The sequence below is a fragment of the Megalobrama amblycephala genome, linkage group LG18, assembly GCF_018812025.1.
Source record: "Megalobrama amblycephala isolate DHTTF-2021 linkage group LG18, ASM1881202v1, whole genome shotgun sequence".
NCBI classification, from domain to species: domain Eukaryota; kingdom Metazoa; phylum Chordata; class Actinopteri; order Cypriniformes; family Xenocyprididae; genus Megalobrama; species Megalobrama amblycephala.
The window spans coordinates 23,894,164-23,914,944 of record NC_063061.1 but is presented as its reverse complement, the minus strand read 5'-3'; the positions used below and the strand labels follow the sequence as shown (position 1 = coordinate 23,914,944).

Below are 20,781 nucleotides of genomic sequence, written 5' to 3'. Positions count from 1 at the left end.
GTATCTAATATGATAAACAGAGCTGCGTTACCTCATACTCATGACCAGAAAAGCAGAAGCGGCGACTGTGTCATAATAAAAGATCCACTGCTCACAGCGTGTGTTACGCAAACGCTCCAGCGGCCTCATTCAGCTCTCACAACACTCGGTCCTGCTCTGCTTCATACTACAGTAACGTTAATAATCGCATCCATGAACATGATTTCTTTCCGAGTCCTATCCTGATTATTTCCACTGGCTGTGATATGAACATGTCCCAAGATTCCACTCTCAAACTTGGCGTCGTCAAGCTACGCCTTTATTTTGAATAGGCCTCTAGCGGACAGAAAATATTACATATTGCACCTTTAAGGGTCACATTTTAGAATTGGCCATTAATCGGCCATAACATAAAAACTTGTCAGTATTGACCATAATTTTAGTATGGTCACTTGGTGGATCCCTAATTACCATGTTTTTGAACACGTTCTATAGTAATATCATGGTTATTTTAACTTATAGCTTGCTAATATCATGGTTTTCTTTGAATGTTAATTATTATGTTAATTATCAATTATTATAAAGTACCATGATGTATATCAGAGTACCATAGTTTTATCACCTTATACTATCACTGTACCATTGCACCATCTTATATTTTTCTATAAAAATAAGATGATGATTTATTGAGCCTCTTTGGTTAAAAATGAATGATCATGTTTCTCAAGTTTATAGATAAAACAGAAGTGCAGAACCTTCCATCCTCCATAATTGTTCTGAAATTGTTTTTGTGGTCACATACGCTTGATGCAAATCAGCATAACTTTGTGGCTGTGCCAAAAGCCTTGACAGTATATCTGGATTCACACGGTGTAAGCAGGATTAGATAGCAGCTAGAACCTGGTCCTGTTTCCATCTCTGCTCTTTGCTAGTCAGATGTTTACATGTTTCTTTTAGCCTCAGCTTATTTTAGCCCTGATCTTGTCTCTGCCTGTAGGCCTCATCAGATTTTGCTCTGCGTTTTGTTCGTAGTTGGAGAACATTGATTAGCTTCTCACGTGGTATTAAAGTAGCACGCTTCATTTGTTGATTGCATAAGTGCTGTACTGCCAGCTGCAGTTTGTTGTAATTGGACAGATCTGTCCATACGGATGAAGTGCTCCAGCCGTGACCTTTGGCAGTAAAAGCAGCGTGCGCTTCCTCCAAAGGGAGAGATGCTGCTATTCCTGGAAACCAGTGTTTGGGCCAAGAAAAGTCTTGTGCGACTTGAGAATTTCAGGTTAGGACAAGCGTTCTCATATACTAGATACACAGGGTGCATACTGAGCGAATGTTTGGGTGGAATAATTGATGCTGTGTTTATAAATATGTTCAATCATTTTGCAACGCAGCATGAGAGCTGATTCACTTCACACTTTCACTTGAGTTTTTGTTCAGCATACATGATTACTCATGCGAAGTAAAGCTGAGACAAACAAGATTTTTAAACAAATAAATAATATATACTTTTATTTGGCTGAGTCTTTCAGAATGGTGTCACTTTTTTTTTTTCATTCTGAGTGATTTTAATGGAGTCAGATGTGGGAAAGGGGAAGGTTTCCAGTAAAATGTCATTTAAATAAATTGAATAAATATAAAATTAAATATAAAAAAATATTTAAAAAAGTAATATAATATAATATAATATAATATAATATAATATAATATAATATAATATAATATAATATAATATAATCTTTTGTGTGTCAGTGTGTGAAAGAGTTCAGAATGTAAATCAATGAAATAAACACTTCAAAAGTTTGGGGTCAGTAAGATATATATTTTTATATTTTTTTAAAATAAATGAATACTTTTATTCAGCAAGGATACATTAAATTGATTAAAAGTGACAGTAAAGAAATGTATAATGTTACAAAAGATTTCTATTTTAAATAAATGCTGTTGATTTGAAATTTCCCTTTTTATCAAAGATTCCTGAAAAAAAAAAAGTATTAAGTATCTTGTTTCCACAAAAATGTTTTCAACAGTGATTATATTAATGGTCCTCTAAGCGATGTCACGCGTTTTTAGGCCAAAACATTTTTTGTCACGTGGTCTCTGTAGTCGCCACAAGCTCCAAAAACGGCAACAAAAACAAACTGGTGCAGCCTGGACCACGAATCATAACAAAACATGCTCCAGCCAATAACCGACAAGAATGATTTTAAATGCGCGTTCATGACTGTTTCAGGAAGCACGGAGGGGAGGGCGAGGAGGAGGAGGAGGAGGAGGAGGAGGAGGAGGGAGGGTCTAGCTAGCCTCTGTTTTGTTTGACAACACTTCGAACGTCAACAGGAAGTTACTCCGCTCAGGATCGCTTAGAGAACCTTTAAGAAATGCTACTTGAGCCGCAAATCATCATATAGAGTACCCCAGGGATGACGTGTTTTTGTAGGCCAACCCATAAGTTAGCGGCGCACGGGTTCCCTCGATTGAAAGCCTATGCATTTTTCCCATAGACTTTTGGAAAATCACAGAAAATAAGCTCTGTGTTTAACAAAGGGTTATGACACTTACACGTTTTGTCTATCAAGACAATCTTTACAAGTTAACACAACATTTCTACATTTTGGAGCCTAAATAAAGTCGTCAGATATAAAAGGCTAACAGTAGGCTATAAACGGACTACAGCACACCATGGTCGCGGATCAATGTCACCACCACCAAGCTTCCTCAAACTTTATTTAGAAAACAACTTTATTTATAAACATGCTCACTGATTATGATCTGCGCTGTTATGAATACTTATCCACTTTCTCATGAGAAATGCTGTCCAAATGTCCCGTTTTTAATGATGATGTCTAAAGTCCCCGCCAAAGGAAGTAGTCCCTTTTAGCAATTTGTTAGCAACCGCCGATTTTAAGACACAGTAAAAGTTTAAAAAATCACAAGCGGGTTATAACTGGTGTGTTTTATGTCATAGATCAAAACGTGAAAGTATTTAGAGGCTTCGTTAACCACAGACCTTATTTCAGGCAATTTAGCAAAAACCCATTCAAAAAACCCATAGACTTGACAGCGTTGGAACCGGAAGTCCTAAAATGCTAACTCGCTTCCGGGTTTTGCATACAAAAATGCATCATCCCTGAGGCACTCTATTGGAATGATTTCTGAAGGATCATGTGACACTGAAGACTGGAGTAATGATGCTAAAAATTCAGCTTTGCCAGCACGGGAATAAACTAAATTTTAAAATATATTAAACTAGCAAACTCTTGAATGTTAGTGTAAAAATATCATACATTATTTTAAAAAAATTAATTACACCATAATATCTGAAATTCAATAAGTAAATAAATGTAAAATTAACTAAATATTTATTTTTTAAAAAAGGCTGTATTATGTTGGCAATTCAAGTAAAAAGATGTTTACATCTTAAATGAATGTTGAAGATGAAAAGATGAAATAATGAAAAAAGACAAAATGAATGTTTTAGTTTGTTCACAAAGAAGCGTCCTCCTCCCTGCTGCTGCCGTTGAATTTAGAGTGCTCTTGGTTTCCTGCATCTCTGAAATCAATACAAATTCAACTGAGCTTTATTGGCATAATGTGTCAGCCTTAGCTAGTGCATACTGATGCTGGCTTGGTGGATGGCCACGATGTATGTCGGCAGTGATCTCATTATAGACCAGAAGTGAACATCTGTCTCGAACCGGTCAGTTGACAGATAAAGCTTACAGCAGCCTTTTTGCTGTTTATGTACTACATACAGATAGATAGCAATGCTAGCTAGGTTAAAGTGATTTTTTTCAGATTAAATTGATAATGTTTTTCAGCTGTCTTGAATACTAAGTACTTCTCATTTGGCTTCTACTGTCACTGCTTTGAAAAGTGTCATTAAGATGCTGCAGCAGACTGCTTGACCTTTAACCAGGCCTCTTTGCTCTGTGCAGCAGATATAATTTGGTGTTTGCTCACTTCCAGTGCCTATATTTAATTAAAATCCACTCTCAGTCAAAGCTGAGAGTTATGTTTAAGTGAATCTCTAGTTCAGCAGGTTCTACCGACATTGCAATCCTGTATGAGGATCCAAAAGACACGATCCCAGATTCACATTATGGACAACTGGGTGTTATATAAAACTATATATTCCACTTTATTTTTGAGTTGTCTGTGAAGTAGCCAGTACATATTACTTTTGGATGGCCAGATATTCTGATTAGTCTGTATACACCGATGGACTTTATTTTATTTTATTAAAACAAACTGTGTTCATTTGAATTACATGAATTACATGTCACCCACACAAGTGGGCGTTGAGACTACAAGCTGTCAACACTGCAAGCAGCGAAACACAAAGAGCACTTGCAATCAAGACAGTGTTTTAGAATAGAGCGGGCACAACCTAGTTCTGTTTAATCTTTTTCGTCTGGCTTGATCTAGATCGAAACAAATGAAGCCTTGATGTTAAAATATTACAATATATACAATATTATGACATGACTCTATGTGGGGTTCACAAATAGCAAAGGCACAATAAAGAGAGGAATTAAATGTTTAGATACCTCTGGAATGTATGGAAGCTTGTTTCCGCCACTGAATAAAAAATGATAAAAAGATAGGCTAATTGTGACTTTTTTTACCTCACAATGCTGACATTTTTCTTGTAATTGCGAGTTTACATCTCACAATTCTGACTTTTTTTCTCAGAGTTGCATGATATAACCTCACAATTGTGAGTTATAAAGCCAGAATTGCGAGATATAAACTTTCTAGTTTATATCTCGCAATTTTGACTTTTATAACATGCAATTGTGACTTTATCACAATTCTGAGAAAAAAAGTCAGAATTGTGAGATAAAAAGTCGCAATTTCTTTTTTTTATTTTTTTATTCTGTGCTGGAAACAAACCTCCGCAGGAATGAGATAAACACACCAGAATCAGATTTGTGTTTGAAGAAGAGAATAGATGAATTGTGCTCAAGAAAAGTTTACAAATTCCTTAGTCCTCACTCGGATCCGTGAATAATCAGTTGTGTGGTTATAATCAGATTATGGTAGTGTTACTCAGATAGAGCGATTTGTCATGGTCCCTTCCCCTTTTGATTTCCCTTCATTATCTGCAATGAATGAAGTCTGATGGTGCTGATTTTGAGTCATTTTCCATTTCCAGTCATGGCACGTCTCCCATGTCAGTAATGGCTGTTGTTATAATTGTCTCTCAGAGTGAGATTGTGTTTTACAACCCATGAAAATGACCCAGAGAAGTTAGCAATTCCAGCAGATGTTATTTCCTGATTTTGTGTATGAATCTAATACAGGTTCATAAATAATGACATTTGAAGAGTGTGTTAAAGGAATAGTCATCATTTACTCACCCTCATGCTGTTCAATCCTGTATAATTTTCTTTTTTTTCCATGGAACGCAGAACAATACAATTAGTGAGTTGAATCATTCAGAATGCTTAATTGAACAATTAATTTGATTCATTTACAAATCAGACATTGCTGCATCTTTCACAAACTCTTTTTTAGCTACATTTACCCTGAAAGCCTTAGTGCTGCTCAGTTCTGATTTATTGGTCAGATGTTTGGCTGTTCACATTTTGTTAAATGTGGCCAACATCAGATTCAAAAAAAAAGAAAAAAAAAAAAGAGAGCGAGCAAAGTTTTTCATTTTGTTATATACTTTTTTTGTATAGATTTCCCTCATATTTTGCTTGTATAATGCTGTCACTGTGACACTTAGACCTCACTGTCCCTCCACTACTACCGTCATGTTTGTCTTCCACATTAACCGAATGACTAAAGGACTACTGGTATGTAAAATCTTTGCAGTGACTCCCGTCAGCACAGAATTGTGACTAATGCTGATCTAGAGTGAAATAAAAGTCTCATGAATTCTGATATGATTGTTCAGACTGAGGTCACATTGGAAAACATATGACCTGTATCAGATTTAGTACCACTTATGGCCTAAATCAGAATGTCAAAAATCAGATTCCATGTGATTTGTGCTATTCACACTGTTATTAAAACAGAGCAGGATTCGGATTTGGGTCACTTTTGCCTGCATTGAGTCTGAACGTAGCCTTTTGTTTGAAATGGCATGGTTGAACTATCCCTTTAACTTGTGTTTGTTGAGCGTAAGTCAGAAATGTATAACCAAAGTGGTCACCCTAGTTAATGATTGTGTCTAATTGGTTACGTCTGCTGTTTCAACTGCTGACATTAAATAAATCTCTGTCATTCTTCTTAGACATAGGAAGGATAGAGATTTATTTTTGATTCTTCCTGGTCTTGAGCAGACCTTTGATTTCAAGGCTCTTCAGTGACTTAAAGCATTGAGGATGTGTTTAAAAGGTATTCACTTCTAACCTCAGCCGTTTGGCTTTTTCAGCTGAGCAGACAGCTGCATGGAAATCTCATCAGGACACACGGCACTGACTGAGACATCTGAATCCATACGGCTGTTAAGCTCTGGCCACGTGCCGATGAATGCATGCACGTGTGACGCGTTTGTTTACATCTATGTATATTGTAGTATTCTATTACTGTAGTATAGACTTATTGTTTTAAGGTTGGATGTGTAGGGGAAAGGAAGATTCATTTTCACTCAGTAGCTAGTCATTATCATTCTTTTCAGACAAAATACACCACCTTTCTGTGTAAATTTATTTTATTTTTTATTATTATTTTTAAATAATAATTTAACCAGTTTTTAAAATCCTTGTGTAAAGCAAGAGATTAAACAGTTTATTTTTGTTGTTGTTTTTTTTTAAAGATGTTTATTTGCATTTTCTGTGATAATGGCAGCACTTATTCATCAAATGATGAAGAGCATCATAATCATGCATATATCAATATATCCAAAGCCTAGCAAATAACCACCACTATTAGGAGACAGAAATTATCCCAGAGTATTCAGCAAAAAGAAATGAGCGGAACTTGATTTTTATCCATCAGGATTTGGCCATGAAAAGTAGGCTGGCGTAATATAATTGTTTAATAATACTTCTATATATTTTAATATACATATTTCTGTTTGAAATTATTTATAAATGTACATTCATTATGATTTGTTATTTTATTGGGCAATTTAATATTTTTTCCCTGCTCACAAGGCCTTGATCACATCAGCAGAGAAATAGTCTTGGTGCCCAAGAATGCTTTTTCACAAGATGTAATATAAGTCTAAGGTGTCCCCTGAATGTGTCTGTGAAGTTTCAGCTCAAAATACCCCATAGATTTTTTTAAATTAATTTTTTTAACTGCCTATTTTGGGGCATCATTAACTATGCACTGATTTTTTCAGCGCGCCGCCCCTTTAATTCGCGTGCTCCCTGCCACACGAGCTCTCGATTATATTACAGCACATTTACAAAGTTGGACCAAAATGTATTTTCGATGCTTCAAAAAATTCTAACTAACCCACTGATGTCACATGGACTACTTTGATGATGTTTTTATTACCTTTCTGGACATGGACAGTATACCGTACACACATTTTCAATGGAGGGACAGAAAGCTCTCGGACTAAATCTAAAATATCTTAAACTGTGTTCCGAAGATGAACGGAGGTCTTACGGGTTTGGAACGACATGAGGGTGAGTCATTAATGACATAATTTTCATTTTTGGGTGAACTTACACTTTAAGCTATGAAACTTGCAGGATGATTTAATGGTTTAAAGACCTCTTATATGTCAAAAGATCAAGCCAAGTTTGATTTCTCATATCATGACCGCTGTAAGTATCACTTAAGTCTATTTCTGTGTCAGCATAAGCTGTGTGTATACGTGTGTACATGCGTGTACATGGGGATGACCCTGATACACTCGCTGATGCGCTTTGTGCTTTATCACTTAGAGTGATAATCCTCCTCCGAGTCGCCGGCCTTGAGTGGCTGGCTGCTCACGTCTCATCCTGCTGTTTATGCTGTAGTCTTGCCTGATCACTGTTTACCATCCGCCTCACTGAGCTAGAGGTCGAACGGTAAGAAATGAGTGATACATACCACCATATGTGGTGTAGAAGGACAGTTGCAGCACAGTTTTCCCTTGTTTTAAAACCCATTGAGCATTTTTGAGCAATAAACATAGGTTCAAAAATTCACGAATAATCACAGTGTGGTTTTGTTCTGTTTTGTTGAGAATGAGTCAATAAATCAAGCTGAACGTCTGCATGACAAGCGCTATGTCAGCTACATGCTGTTAATTCCGGAGGCAGTTTATTTTGGCAGTATTTTTATGAATCCACATCCTCTGGACACTCGGGAAAAAGATGAAGCATTCCAGGATGTGTTTGACCCAGATTTCAAACTTCACAAAGAGCCGCAGAGCGAGTCACAGCATGAATGCGTTAAAGATAAAACAGCTTTGGAAAATATCTGGAATGTGACTGGAGGTCTAGACAAGCTTTTGTCTTTTGTATGTGTGTTTTGTGGTTGGAATGTGTCTTATTCAAGATTTAACAGAGACATTGGACACTTAATAATGGTCTTAATAAAGGTAGCTTACATCCTTATTTTCGTTTTGAAAGGGATGCACAATTTTATATTAACCACACACACATTTTTTTTATATACAGTATAGTCCAAAAGTTTGGAACCACTGAGATTTTTAATGTTTTTAAAAGAAGTTTCGTCTGCTCAACAAGGCTACATTTATTTAATTAAAAATACAGTAAAAACAGTAATATTGTGAAATATTATTACAATTTAAAATAACTGTTTTCTATTTGAATATATTTCACAAAGTAATTTATTCCTGTGATGCAAAGCTGAATTTTCAGCACCATTACTCCAGTCTTCAGTGTCACATGATCCTTCAGAAATCATTCTAATATGCTGATCTGCTGCTCAAGAAACATTTAATGTGTACAATTGTACAAAATATTTGTGTACAATATTTTTTTTCAGGATTATTTGATGAATAGAAAGTTCAAAAGAACAGTGTTTATCTGAAATCTAATATTTTGTAACATTATAAATGTCTTTACTGCCACTTTTGATTGATTTAATGTATCCTTGCTGAATAAAAGTATTCATTTCTTTAATTTCTTTTCAAAAAATTAAAAATAAAAATTCTTACTGACCCCAAACTTTTGAACAGTAGTGTATAATGCTACAGAAGCTTTGTATTTCAGATAAATGCTGTTTTTTTTTAAACTTTCTATTCATCAAGGAATCCTGAAAAAAAAGTACACAACTGTTTTCAACATTGAAAATAATCATAAATGTTTATTAAGCAGCAAATCAGCATATTAGAATGATTTCTGAAGGATCATGTGACACTGAAGACTGGAGTAACGATGCTGAAAATTCAGCTTTGCATCACAGGAATAAATTACTTTGTCAAATATATTTAAATAGTACACAGTTATTTTAAATTGTAATAATATTTCACAATATTATTGTTTTTTACTGTATTTTTAATTAAATAAATGTAGCCTTGGTGAGCAGATGAAACTTCTTTTAAAAACATTAAAAATCTTAGTGGTTCCAAACTTTTGGACTGTACTGTATATAAATATATTTTATATAATATCAATTTCTTAGGGAAAAATAAAACATTTTATATTTGTATAATATCTCAATATAATTTTCTCATTTTCCCTACTTTTACCCTTGCCGTCATCTAACACCTGATATTTAAGTTTAGAAAAACTCAAAAAAATAATTTCCATTTTTCATTCTGTTCATTATGTTGTGATGCCTACATTCACTTTTATGTTTATATTTTTTTAATTGAGATTTAGACATTTCCATTGATGTATGGTTTGTTAGGATAGGACAAATATTTGGCCGATATACAACTATTTGAAAATCTGGAATCTGAGGGTGCAAAAAAATCGAAATGTATAGAGAAAATTGCCTTTAAAGTTGTCCAAACGAAGACCTTAGCAATGCATATCCACTCAAAAAAATATTTTTTTAATATATTTACGGTAGAAAATTTACAAAATATCTTCATGGAACATGATCTTTACTTAATATCCTAATGATTTTCGGCATCAAAGACAAAACGATAATTTTAACCATTCAATGTGTTGTTGGCTATTGCTACAAATATACCCGTGCGACTTATGACTGGTTTTGTGGTCCAGGCTCACAAATATTTACATATTTCGCTTTGAAAAATCACCTTTATTTTATGTCATATTGTTTTAGTTATTGAGAGTTAGTTATAGTTTATGCCTGATAGTTGATGGAAAATTTAGTGCTCAGCAAACAGAAGATGAAGAATGTGCCATTGGAATGCAAGATCTTAAGTATGAGCAATAGACCGTAGGAGTGAAGTGGAAGCTAGACATGACATGAGTGAGTGTAGCAACAGTGGGCTTTGTTATGGAGATGTGTCTCATTCTTTCATTCTCTTTGCTGCTTCCTGTCCCAGCGAGTACAGGATGTTTAAACTGCATTGTGCCTTTATGGAAGTGTGTTTTTAGATACAGGGTTTGGAGATTTATTGTGTAGGTAACTAATTCTCTCTAGGTTCAAGTGCTTGTCCTCCCTGCCTCCAGGCGTGGGGCAGGTTTACCTCTCAGTATTGACTGTGTGAATTAGGACTCCATTTCATTATTGAAAAGCTGTGGCCTTTCTCAAGGTGTTGGGTGGCAGTGTTTCACCTGTTAAGTTAGACAAGGAAATGCATTTTAAGAAGTGTGTGTGTGTACATTTGGGGTTTCTTGTGGAAAAAAATACTAGATCTTTTTCATTAGTTGTTATAACTAAAGCTAGATGCAGTGATAAACAGTGTATTAATAATTTTCATGTGTGTCATTCTCTCTCAAGCAGTGAAAGTAGAATCAATCCATTCACTGTCATTCTGCACCCTGGCTCTCATTAATAAGTAATAATTGTGGACTGAAGCGAGTCAACTGACCTGACCTTCACATCACAACATTGTCACCCCGGATGTTTGGACTTTAAAATTCCTTCAAGCCTGCAAAGTTGATCCACAGACTTCAAATAGCTAACCAGTTACATGACCTGTAAACCATATTTAGAAAGCTTCAAGGTTCTGAGGGGAGTCTAATGGGTCATGGGGGTGGGGGGGACCTTTATTTTCCCCCAGGCTTCCTTAGGTAAACCCCTACAGTGCAATTATGCAGCCAACAGTCTCCACCCCAAGACCACTGATCTACCTGACCTGTTCATTACTTATTAACTCTTTCCATCGAGAAGAGGAACTTCTGCTGATCATTTAGAGACGTTTTAAAACATTTGATGTATATTGTGTGTTGTGGACATGCGCAATAGAGATAAGAATGAGATAATATTCCCAAAAAAGAGATAATATTCTCAAGCATAAAATATTATCTCTCATATTTTCATTCAGTGTAAACTGCCATTTGCTTCCCATTTTACTTTGCACAATTTGTATGAATGTTGTATGAGAAGAATGGAAGGTGTCTGTTGGATTGGATTGTGAATTGATTGGATCATTTATCTGGTTTATAAAGAGACAGATTTGTGCTACAATGGGGAAGTTTTATTTATATTTTCATTTTTAAATTGATGTACATTTATAACAATATACTTTGTGTTTTATTACCTTTGCATTAAAGGTGCAATATGTAAGAATTTTGCAGTAAAATATAAAAAAACACTAGGCCAGTGTTATATATTTTGTTCACTTGAGTACTTACAACATCCCAAATATTTGCAACTATTTGTAAATTGTGAGAAAATAGCAATTTTAACCAAGGCTCCGGGACGTGTGAGGAGTCGCCTGTCAATTGCGTCATACCCGCGTTATATTAACACGCTTTAATATTTAATATTTACATGTTTTAATAGACAAGGGAACAACTGTTTTGATATATTTATAGACAGAAAACTAATTATTGTTATATAGCTCAACACGTTTAGTCTTATTGTTTAAATCTAATTTTCTTGATTTTTTTTTTTTTTTTTTTTTTTTTTTGTGAGTACCATGCCTCAGAGAAAAACACTATTTTGTCAAGTAGCTAACAGCATAATCAGATGCAGCTTTATTTTTAGTAACAGTAATACAGCATTTTCTCTATCATACAATACGTTTTAAAGGTCCCATTCTTCGTGATCCCATGTTTCAAACTTTAGTTAGTGTGTAATGTTGTTGTTAGAGTATAAATAAAATCTGTAAAATGTTAAAGCTCAAAGTTCAATGCCAAGCGAGATATTTTATTTAACAGAAGTCGCCTACATCGAACGGCCAGTTTGTACTTCCTTCTTTAATGACGTCACTAAAACAGTTTTTTGACTAACCTCCGCCCACAGGAATACACAAGAGTTGGGTTCATCTCCACGTTATGGTAAGAGGCGTGACCTTTCCGGGCAAGATGCGCTAAACTGCTGTCGAATCACAACACAGGAACCGCTGGCACAATCAGAACTCGTTACGTATTTCTGAAGGAGGGACTTCATAGAACAAGGAAGTCATCAGCCCGTTTTTATGACAGTGGAAACAGGGGTATACAGATAAGTAAATTATGTGAAAAATACTGTGTTTTTTTTACACGCGAAACATGAACACGTTATATTGCACACTATAAACACAATCAAAGCTTCAAAAAAACACGAAAAACGGGACCTTTAAAATGAATTTCATGCCTATTATCAACACAAGCCATCCAGCATTTAATATGATATTCTAAAATTGATCTAGTTCACTGCACTGTGTAACAAGTGTCTCACAACAGCCACCTAGCGAACGCACAGAGTAACGTTATAACATAATTTTCAACAAATGTATCTAATATGATAAACAGAGCTGCGTTACCTCATACTCAAGACCGAAAAAGCGGAAGCGGCGACTGTGGCATAATTAAAGTTCCACTGCTCCTGAGGCGTGTGTTGCGCAATCGCTCTAGCGGCCTCGTTCAGCTCCCACAACACTCGGTCCTGCTCTGCTTCATACTACAATAACGTTAATAATCGCATTCATGAACATGATTTCTTCCCGAGTCCTATCCCAATTCTTTTCCACTGACCGTTGAGATGAAGACCTGGGCTGCGTTCCACTCCAGTTTTAGACACGCACTCGCGAACTTCCCTAAACACTTCTCCTCGGGGGAATCCCTACCGCCATTTTGAAGTGTGTTCCACTTCGTGAAGTGGACGAGGGAAGTTTATATGGACATACCTTCTCTCCCTCAATTTTGACCGAGGGAGTGAGTCTACTTTATATATGTACACTTCAGGCACCTCCATAACCCACAATGCAACATGATTGTGACGTCACCGCAAATCACGTTTAATTTACCCCACCACAAACAACTATGATATATTAATTATTTTTTAAACATTTAAAACACACATATATACATATGGAATGCTGTAAATAATAAATCAGCTCCATTGCGGATTCCAAGTGATCAAGGGCTTAGGACGTTCCAGTTCAGCTCATTGCAAAGGTTCCGCCAGTAGTGGGCACTCATGCAACATAAGCAATGATGTACATCCGAGTCAACGAGACCGAGGGAAGTTAGCGAGGGAAGGGCATTTAAAAAATGAACTGGAACGCAGCCCACATGTCCCAACTTCCAAGATTCCGCGCTTAAACTTGGCGTCATCAAAAACCGCAACGTAAAATGTCCCAGGCTCCTGGCCCCGCCCTTCATCATACCATAGTAAAACATTAGCTCACCCATGAAAATGATTTCTGCCTGAGCTCTGTCGGATTGCTTTTCATCGGCTGTGGAGGTGAAGACAACAACTCCCATGATTCATTCACGGTGTCATCAAGCTATTCCTTTGTTATTGTTTTGAATTAGCAGTGAAATTTGCACAATGTGCCTTTAGGAAAATAAATATTGATTTCTTGGTGACTTTAAGGAAGAATAAAGGAGTATTCTGCATCTTCTTGTCTCTGAGAGCATATGGCTACAATAAGACTGTCTGCAGAAGTCATTGTCCTTCGCACAGGCCTTGATAGCTCATCACAGTTCATTGCTCTTGTGTTTTATCCATAAACCTCCTAGCCATTCTTGCTTACTGGGGATTGTTGTATGGTGGTATTGACTTGAAGCTTTTGCTGGGGAGTGCACTTTACCTTTTAAGGACCTGATAACGCACCTCAGAGAGCAAGAACAAAAAGAATGTGATGCAGAAATGGAGAGTCTGGCAGACGAACAAACAGACCCGAGTGCCAAAACGTACCTGGAAATGTTATTCAAGGCAAAAATCAAGAAAGAAGGCAGTTTCTTAAGTTTTGATGCCAGAAATGACTGCGTTCCAAAACATATTCAGACTAGAGAAGGAGCAAGTAATAATAATAACTAGAGCATGAATCAGCAAGAATACTCACCTTCACCTTTATTCCCTATGATTCCTATAAAGGGAGTGCTGACTAATTTCCTAATCACTGTCTACAGTGAATACATGTATAATCAGCAATGAGACCTTTCACAATCACTGTGTGCTAACTGTTTGTTAATCTCACATAACTCTGGCTTCTAGCTATTGGACTTACTTTGGCCTTCATCTTTCATCTGAGTGACTAAGTTCAGTCTAGTGGAATTCCTCCTTTATTTAGAACGAAGGAGAGCAGAAAATCAATAGGCCTAATGGTGTAAATGGTGTACCAGTCAGGCCACTGTGCCGAGGGCATGTAGTAATGTAGTGCCATGATGTGCGCAGTTATTTCAAGTGTTAAAGTACATAACTAGGAGTTTTCACAGGAAATATTCACATTTGTCTAATCTTTTAAGCTAATTGCACATCATTTGTCAGGAAGCTGCATCATTAAACAGCTTCATGGCATAAATTGCTTCTCAGTTGGTGTGGGAGATGTTTTGCTGCAGTGCCTTGGAAAAAAATAATTAGTTTAAGCAGGTCAGCCTGTGGTTTCTATTGTTAAAACCAGATCAAACCTGATGTTATTAGGATAGATCTGGGTAATATTAGTGGCTGATGCATTATTACATCATTAATACGGATCAGATTATTTATAGTTCTTCTGTGGAGTTGATACTTAGTTTGGATCCTTAAATAACCCTTAAAAATGTACAAATGTCATTGCATTAAATATAAAATATATTAATAACATTTAGAAAGAATTTGAGGTGAATTGGAGGGAAACAAACTTAATATTTACACTAAAAATCACCTTGGCATCATTTGGTAATAAAGCAAAAGGTTACACTTTATTTTAAGGAGACATCGATACATGTTACTACATTTACTTTTTATAGCAATAACAGTAAATTATGCATAATTACAAGTAACTAACCCTAAACCTAACCCTAAGTACTTGTAGTTGATTCATATTTCTCAGTACTTATTGAAGTAAGTACAATGTAACTACAGTATGTCACCTTAAAATAAAGTGTAACCCCAAAAAATTGCAACAGTATCTCTTCTCTGATGACGTGTTGACCGGTGTGAGGATGGGACAATAATCCCTTTCCTCAATTAGCAAATGACATTGATCCAAGATCCAATCAATTTCCGATGGACAAAATCAAGTACCATCCTATATTTTTTTCTCATTCGGGAAGCTGCTGCACTCGGATTTGGGTGAAATAGAGAGGAAAAGACAATTGCATTTTCAACTTCAAGCGTCCAAATACTTTTTGGGGCTACTGTTTATGTACAGTGCATTCCATTCCCTTTTAAACATTTGATCAAGTAACATAAATCCCATTTACAGTATATAAAAATTCATTCATTTTCAAATGTTTTTGCCATCATTTACTCACCCTCAAGTTGTTCCAAACCCAATGAATTTCTTTCTTCTGCAGAACACAAAAGAAGATATTTTGAAGCATGTTGGCAAATAAACAGTTGATGGGCCCCATTAATTTTCAGATTTTTTTTTCATACTATGGAAGTCAATGTTTAACTGTTTAGTTTTAACTGTTAACTGTTAATCATTAATCATTAACTGTTTGATTTTGAAAATGAAAATGAGACGCGCTGGGATCTGATGAAATTAACAATTTGGCTTCTTTTCCAATTCAAAGTCACATGGAAGCACTGTACAGATGACTGTGGTCTGTAATCTCCTCTTGGACCGACACATGATGTAATGCTTTGTCTTCCCGCAGTTGGTTTGATCCCCCTTAAGTCCTCGAAGTGTGCCCATTAGCTTACTGACTTGCTGACTAGCACACTGGAATCCTTCATTACAGTCTCTATTTATAGGCATGGACGACTCTCCTATCAATTCAGGCTGCTTAGGCTGAACTTAACACTTTTTGTGCCGTAGATATAAAAAGACGTTGAATCTCAAAACCATCAGGTTTTACTTTCTGAAGACGAACTGACATAATCCACTTCTTAAAGGCATATATAGATGGCAATATTCTAAAGTATTATGGGAACTGGTACTGGTTCTTTAGAGGATCAATGAGTTTTAAATGATAAAGTAAGCTTTAATATCTTTAGGCCTTATTGCAAGCCATTGTGTTTTTGCAGGGTGATTTACTTGGTACAGCAAGAGTTCTTACTCATGCCTATATAAAAGCTTGTTAAACAGCGCCACCTTGTGGTAGATTTTAAAGGTGCTCTTTTAGAACAGCCTTTGAGAAAATGTTATATTTCAAAGAAATATAAATCAAATTGGAAAATGACTATGTAAATAACATCTGTCATAAATAAGGCTCCAGTCTAAACTTGTCTCAAATGTGATAAACAATAAACATGCGGCAATAATTTAGAATCTAGTCACCACTGGCAAGTTTTTTTATCATCTCCTTAGACTAGAGTGTGCAACTATGCTTCGCGAAAGCAGCAACAGTGCCTGTCCACTTATTCATCAGCCTTTGTTCTGGAAGTATTTTTCCCATTCTTTTTTTCCCAATAGGAATTAACAAGGAAAAGTCATAAGCTATTCAGATATAAGATGAACATTAAAAACGTTGATTTGAAGCAAGGAAGTATTTGAAAACTCACAAAAAGACAAATTGGTCCCATTTTAATGAGGGAAAGAACTACAATCCCATGAAGGATTGTGGATGACAAAATTAAAAAGTATGGATACATTTGATTTACATAAGTTGATTATTGTAACAATGTTCACAGTCAGAGAATAAGGAGGTGGAAACCGGTGTTGTGCCGGATTCTATTTACCCCCCTGAGACCCCTGGTGTGGGTTTAGGATTAGGCAACCATTTAGCGCCCTCAACAAGGGTGGTAATAATTTGGCAGTGAGTTAAAATTCGACACAACACCTGCAAATGATGAACGTAACTTATAAACATGAACAACAAAGCAAAAGTAAAGCGGCAGCCCCTCAGGGACTACTGCCGCATAAGCTAAAACATAAAGTCCAGGCCCGGTCCTCTCTCATTCTTAAATGTTGTCACTCCTCTGTGGGACTCGAGACCAACTTAATCATTAACACTAGCGCCACTGGCTTCGCTCCATTCCCACTTCTCTCGGCCCCGCCCTGCTTCTCACCACAATTATGTATAAAACAGTATGCACATAGTAAAAATTTATATTTAAAGTATAAGACTCTATTACATAATTCGCAGTGCTTCATTGGAGTGGGCGGGCACTAAAGAGTTCTTATGGAGTGAATTTGCTTATTTGGATTTCTTGATTGGTGGTGTTTTTAAGCAGAATCATGGGTAATGTAGTTTTTCATCAGAAATCCCTCTGTTAAAGACCGTAATTCGCAATAGGTCTGTCTTTAAAAGTTTATTATATTGTCTACTAACAATTCACCTATCTACTCTTATGAACCACTTCTTTTTAATGAGTCGGTTTAAAAGATTTGTGAAACAGCCTTGAGCTCCCTCTTGTGGTAGTGTTTTGAATCAGACTCAGTCAGTGAATTGTTCGGAATCAAGTTCACAAATGAATCCCTCAGTCTGTCTTTATTTATCAAGCAATTTGTAATCTGGGAACTACAAAAGTTATTGTTTTTAATATTGTGGAGCCAGTATAGATTTTGTGAACCAGTGTGAATTAAGCAAAACCTATTTTCTCTTTTTGTTGACATTATAGGTGATCTGTTAAGTCAGCCCCGACCTGAGGGACTTACTGAGATCATCTGCCCCAAGAACGGCTCAGAGCGGGTCAACGTGGCACTAGTTTACCCTCCAACCCCGACTGTGGTTAGCCCCAGTCATAAATGACACTGACTTCACCTGCAATTACCTGCCTGTGAATGACCTCCACAGACCGCTGCACTTCTTTCCCCTGCATCTTATGTGCACACGTGTACACACACAGAAGTATACGTGTTTGTGCTTGCAAAAGCGTGTGCCCCAATTTCCTGTTGCCTCTACCTTTCATTCCTCATCTGAGGGGGATGATGGACCACTGGATACCAGACAAGTGTAAAGAAGGTTTATAATGGAAGCTTGTCATGGGGAGGTCGTCATATCAGGACATACTTACAGGTATGACATTTTGAAGCTACATATAAAATAATGAATCCTATTTTGGATCTTCAGCTTTTTTCTCATTTTAATCATGTTCTCTTCTTTTTCAGGTGTTCAGCTTTGACTGCCAAAACACGATGGACTGAAAGTATTAGAAACTTTTGCACTGACATCCTGTTTTTGTCTATATACACCTAAAGCATTTTCAATCACCATGAGCCTTCCTTGACCTTTGAGCATTTCAGTTCAATCTGAGATGAGCTGTTCCTCTGCAAGTTCTCGGACATCCCCAGTTGTTACATCTCTTGGACTGAACCCAGATCTTGTGCTGCTGTGGGTGGTTCAGCTGAAAGAATATGGAAGAGAATGGACACTGTTTCCCCTCAGACACAAGACAGACTTTGCTTAGCGAGGTTAGATGTTGGATTGATGCTTTAAGTGATAACGTACCTGAAATGCATGCATTTGAAATACTCAAAGGATTATAAAATGACAAATGCAATAGCTCAGCCCTCTTGAGAGGTTTAGTCATATCGAACATGAAAAGAAAGAATTGTTGGCATAAATCCGGGATCTATTTATTGGTTTCCTGCTCACATACACATTGCTAGTTTTGGGTGGAGAAGAAGAGATATTAAATGTGATTTTAGTGATGCGTGCAGCCAAAGATGTAAAATGTTTCCCTGAACCACTAACACAAAAGCTTTTATTCATCCATCCATTCATCTCTATCTATCTATCTATCTATCTATCTATCTATCTATCTATCTATCTATCTATCTATCTAATCTTTTCAAGATTGTCATATTGTTTCTTGCATGTGCAAACTTTCTAAGATGCAGTTTTGGATACATATGACCAGAAATACTGATGTACAGTCACAGATGTACAGAAATGGTACAATAATTCAGCCAAGGATGTCACTCTTGAAAAACATTGTGTAAGCATATCTGCTGAACTGTAAGGTTATTTGATATATATTTAACTCACTGATTGTGCTCCTTAAAAGCAGTGTCTGAATCTGAATATTGTATATATTTATCTAAAAGTGCACATTATCTAGAACAAAGAAGCAAGACTTTTTTATAAGAATTCATTCATACTTAGAAACTACTGTGCATTGTTTCAATGTTTCTTTTCGGATAGGAGAGAATCTGCAATACCTGTAACGTTTTGTGAAAGGTTGATAAACTTTTGTATGTAATATTTTATTTTTGTAAGCTGATAAGCTGTCACCAGTATCCCACATTATTTACTGTGTGCATTGTGCATGGCTACTGTGCTCAATGTAAAAGCCACAAACTGTTTTTTAAATTATAAAAAAAAAAAAAAAATTATTTGTCATTGTAGGACCACAAAATCACCAAATATAAAGGCTGGTTTCCATGCTGTTGTACTGTCGTCTCTTTTTTCTGTGTTTTGTTTTTATTGCATGAAATAAGTGAGAACAGTGACTGAGGAAACAACACTGTCCAATAATGATACTAACAACTTAAAAATAATATGAAAAACATTTTTGTTTGTGTTCCATGGAAAATCGCATTCAACGAATCTGTTGCCACATCTGCTTGAAAGCCAGTTAAAATTATTTATGTGAACATACATTTCCCTAGTTAACGTTATCCCCAGTTGATCCGTGACAGCGGCTTAAACCTACACGAGGGGGAAGACATACCTAAAACAGACTTCATTACTGTTAAAGGTGCCGTAGAACGTCTTTTTAAAAGATGTAATATAAGTCTAAGGTGTCCCCTGAATGTGTCTGTGAAGTTTCAGCTCAAAATACCCCATAGATTTTTTTTTATTCATTTTTTTAATTGCCTATTTTGGGGCATCATTAAATATGCGCCGATTCAGGCTGCGCGGCCCCTTTAAATCTCATGCTCCCCTCCCCCGGAGCTCGCTTGCCTTAAACAGCATAAACAAAGTTCACACAGCTAATATAACCCTCAAAATGGATCTTTACAAAGTGTTGTCATGCAGCATGTCTAATCGCGTAAGTATGGTATTTATTTGGATGTTTACATTTGATTCTGAATGTGGCTAAAGCTAACATTACACACTGTTGGAGAGATTTATAAAGAATGAAGATGTGTTTATGCATTTTACAGACTGCAAGTGTTTAAAAAATTAAAATAACGACAGTCTTGTCTCCGTGAATACAGTAAGAAACGATGGTAACTTTAACCACATTTAACAGTACATTAGCAACATGCTAACGAAACATTTAGAAAGGCAATCTGCGTGCCAGAAGGGAGCGCGAGTGCATGTAATTAACGTGAAGGGCCTTGCATCACCAGCGCAGACCACCATCAGAAGCTGAAAGAATGCCTGGCCTCGGCGATTTACCTGACTGAATTTGGTGAGTGATGGTTTCAGGCCCGGATTGGTTATTTGGGAGCACCGGGAGAATTCCCGGTGGGCCGGTCTGTTTATTTGGCCGCGAGGGCCGGTGTTGTCATGGCACTGGGTTGAAATATGGATGCTCTAGAAACTGTGCGCG

The 20,781-nt window shown here is 36.4% G+C and overlaps 1 protein-coding gene across 1 annotated transcript in view; it reads left to right on the top strand.

Moving 5' to 3' along the window:
* Nucleotides 1-19,664, top strand: part of mfhas1 (multifunctional ROCO family signaling regulator 1) — a 29,973-nt gene extending 10,309 nt beyond the window's left edge. Inside the window, exons 2-3 of the mRNA XM_048165293.1 lie at nucleotides 17,899-18,296; nucleotides 18,389-19,664. Of these exons, the coding sequence (XP_048021250.1) occupies nucleotides 17,899-18,029 (131 nt within the window). The 3' untranslated portion in view covers nucleotides 18,030-18,296; nucleotides 18,389-19,664. The remainder of the gene's footprint in view (nucleotides 1-17,898; nucleotides 18,297-18,388) is intronic.
* Nucleotides 19,665-20,781: the final 1,117 nt, after the last annotated feature.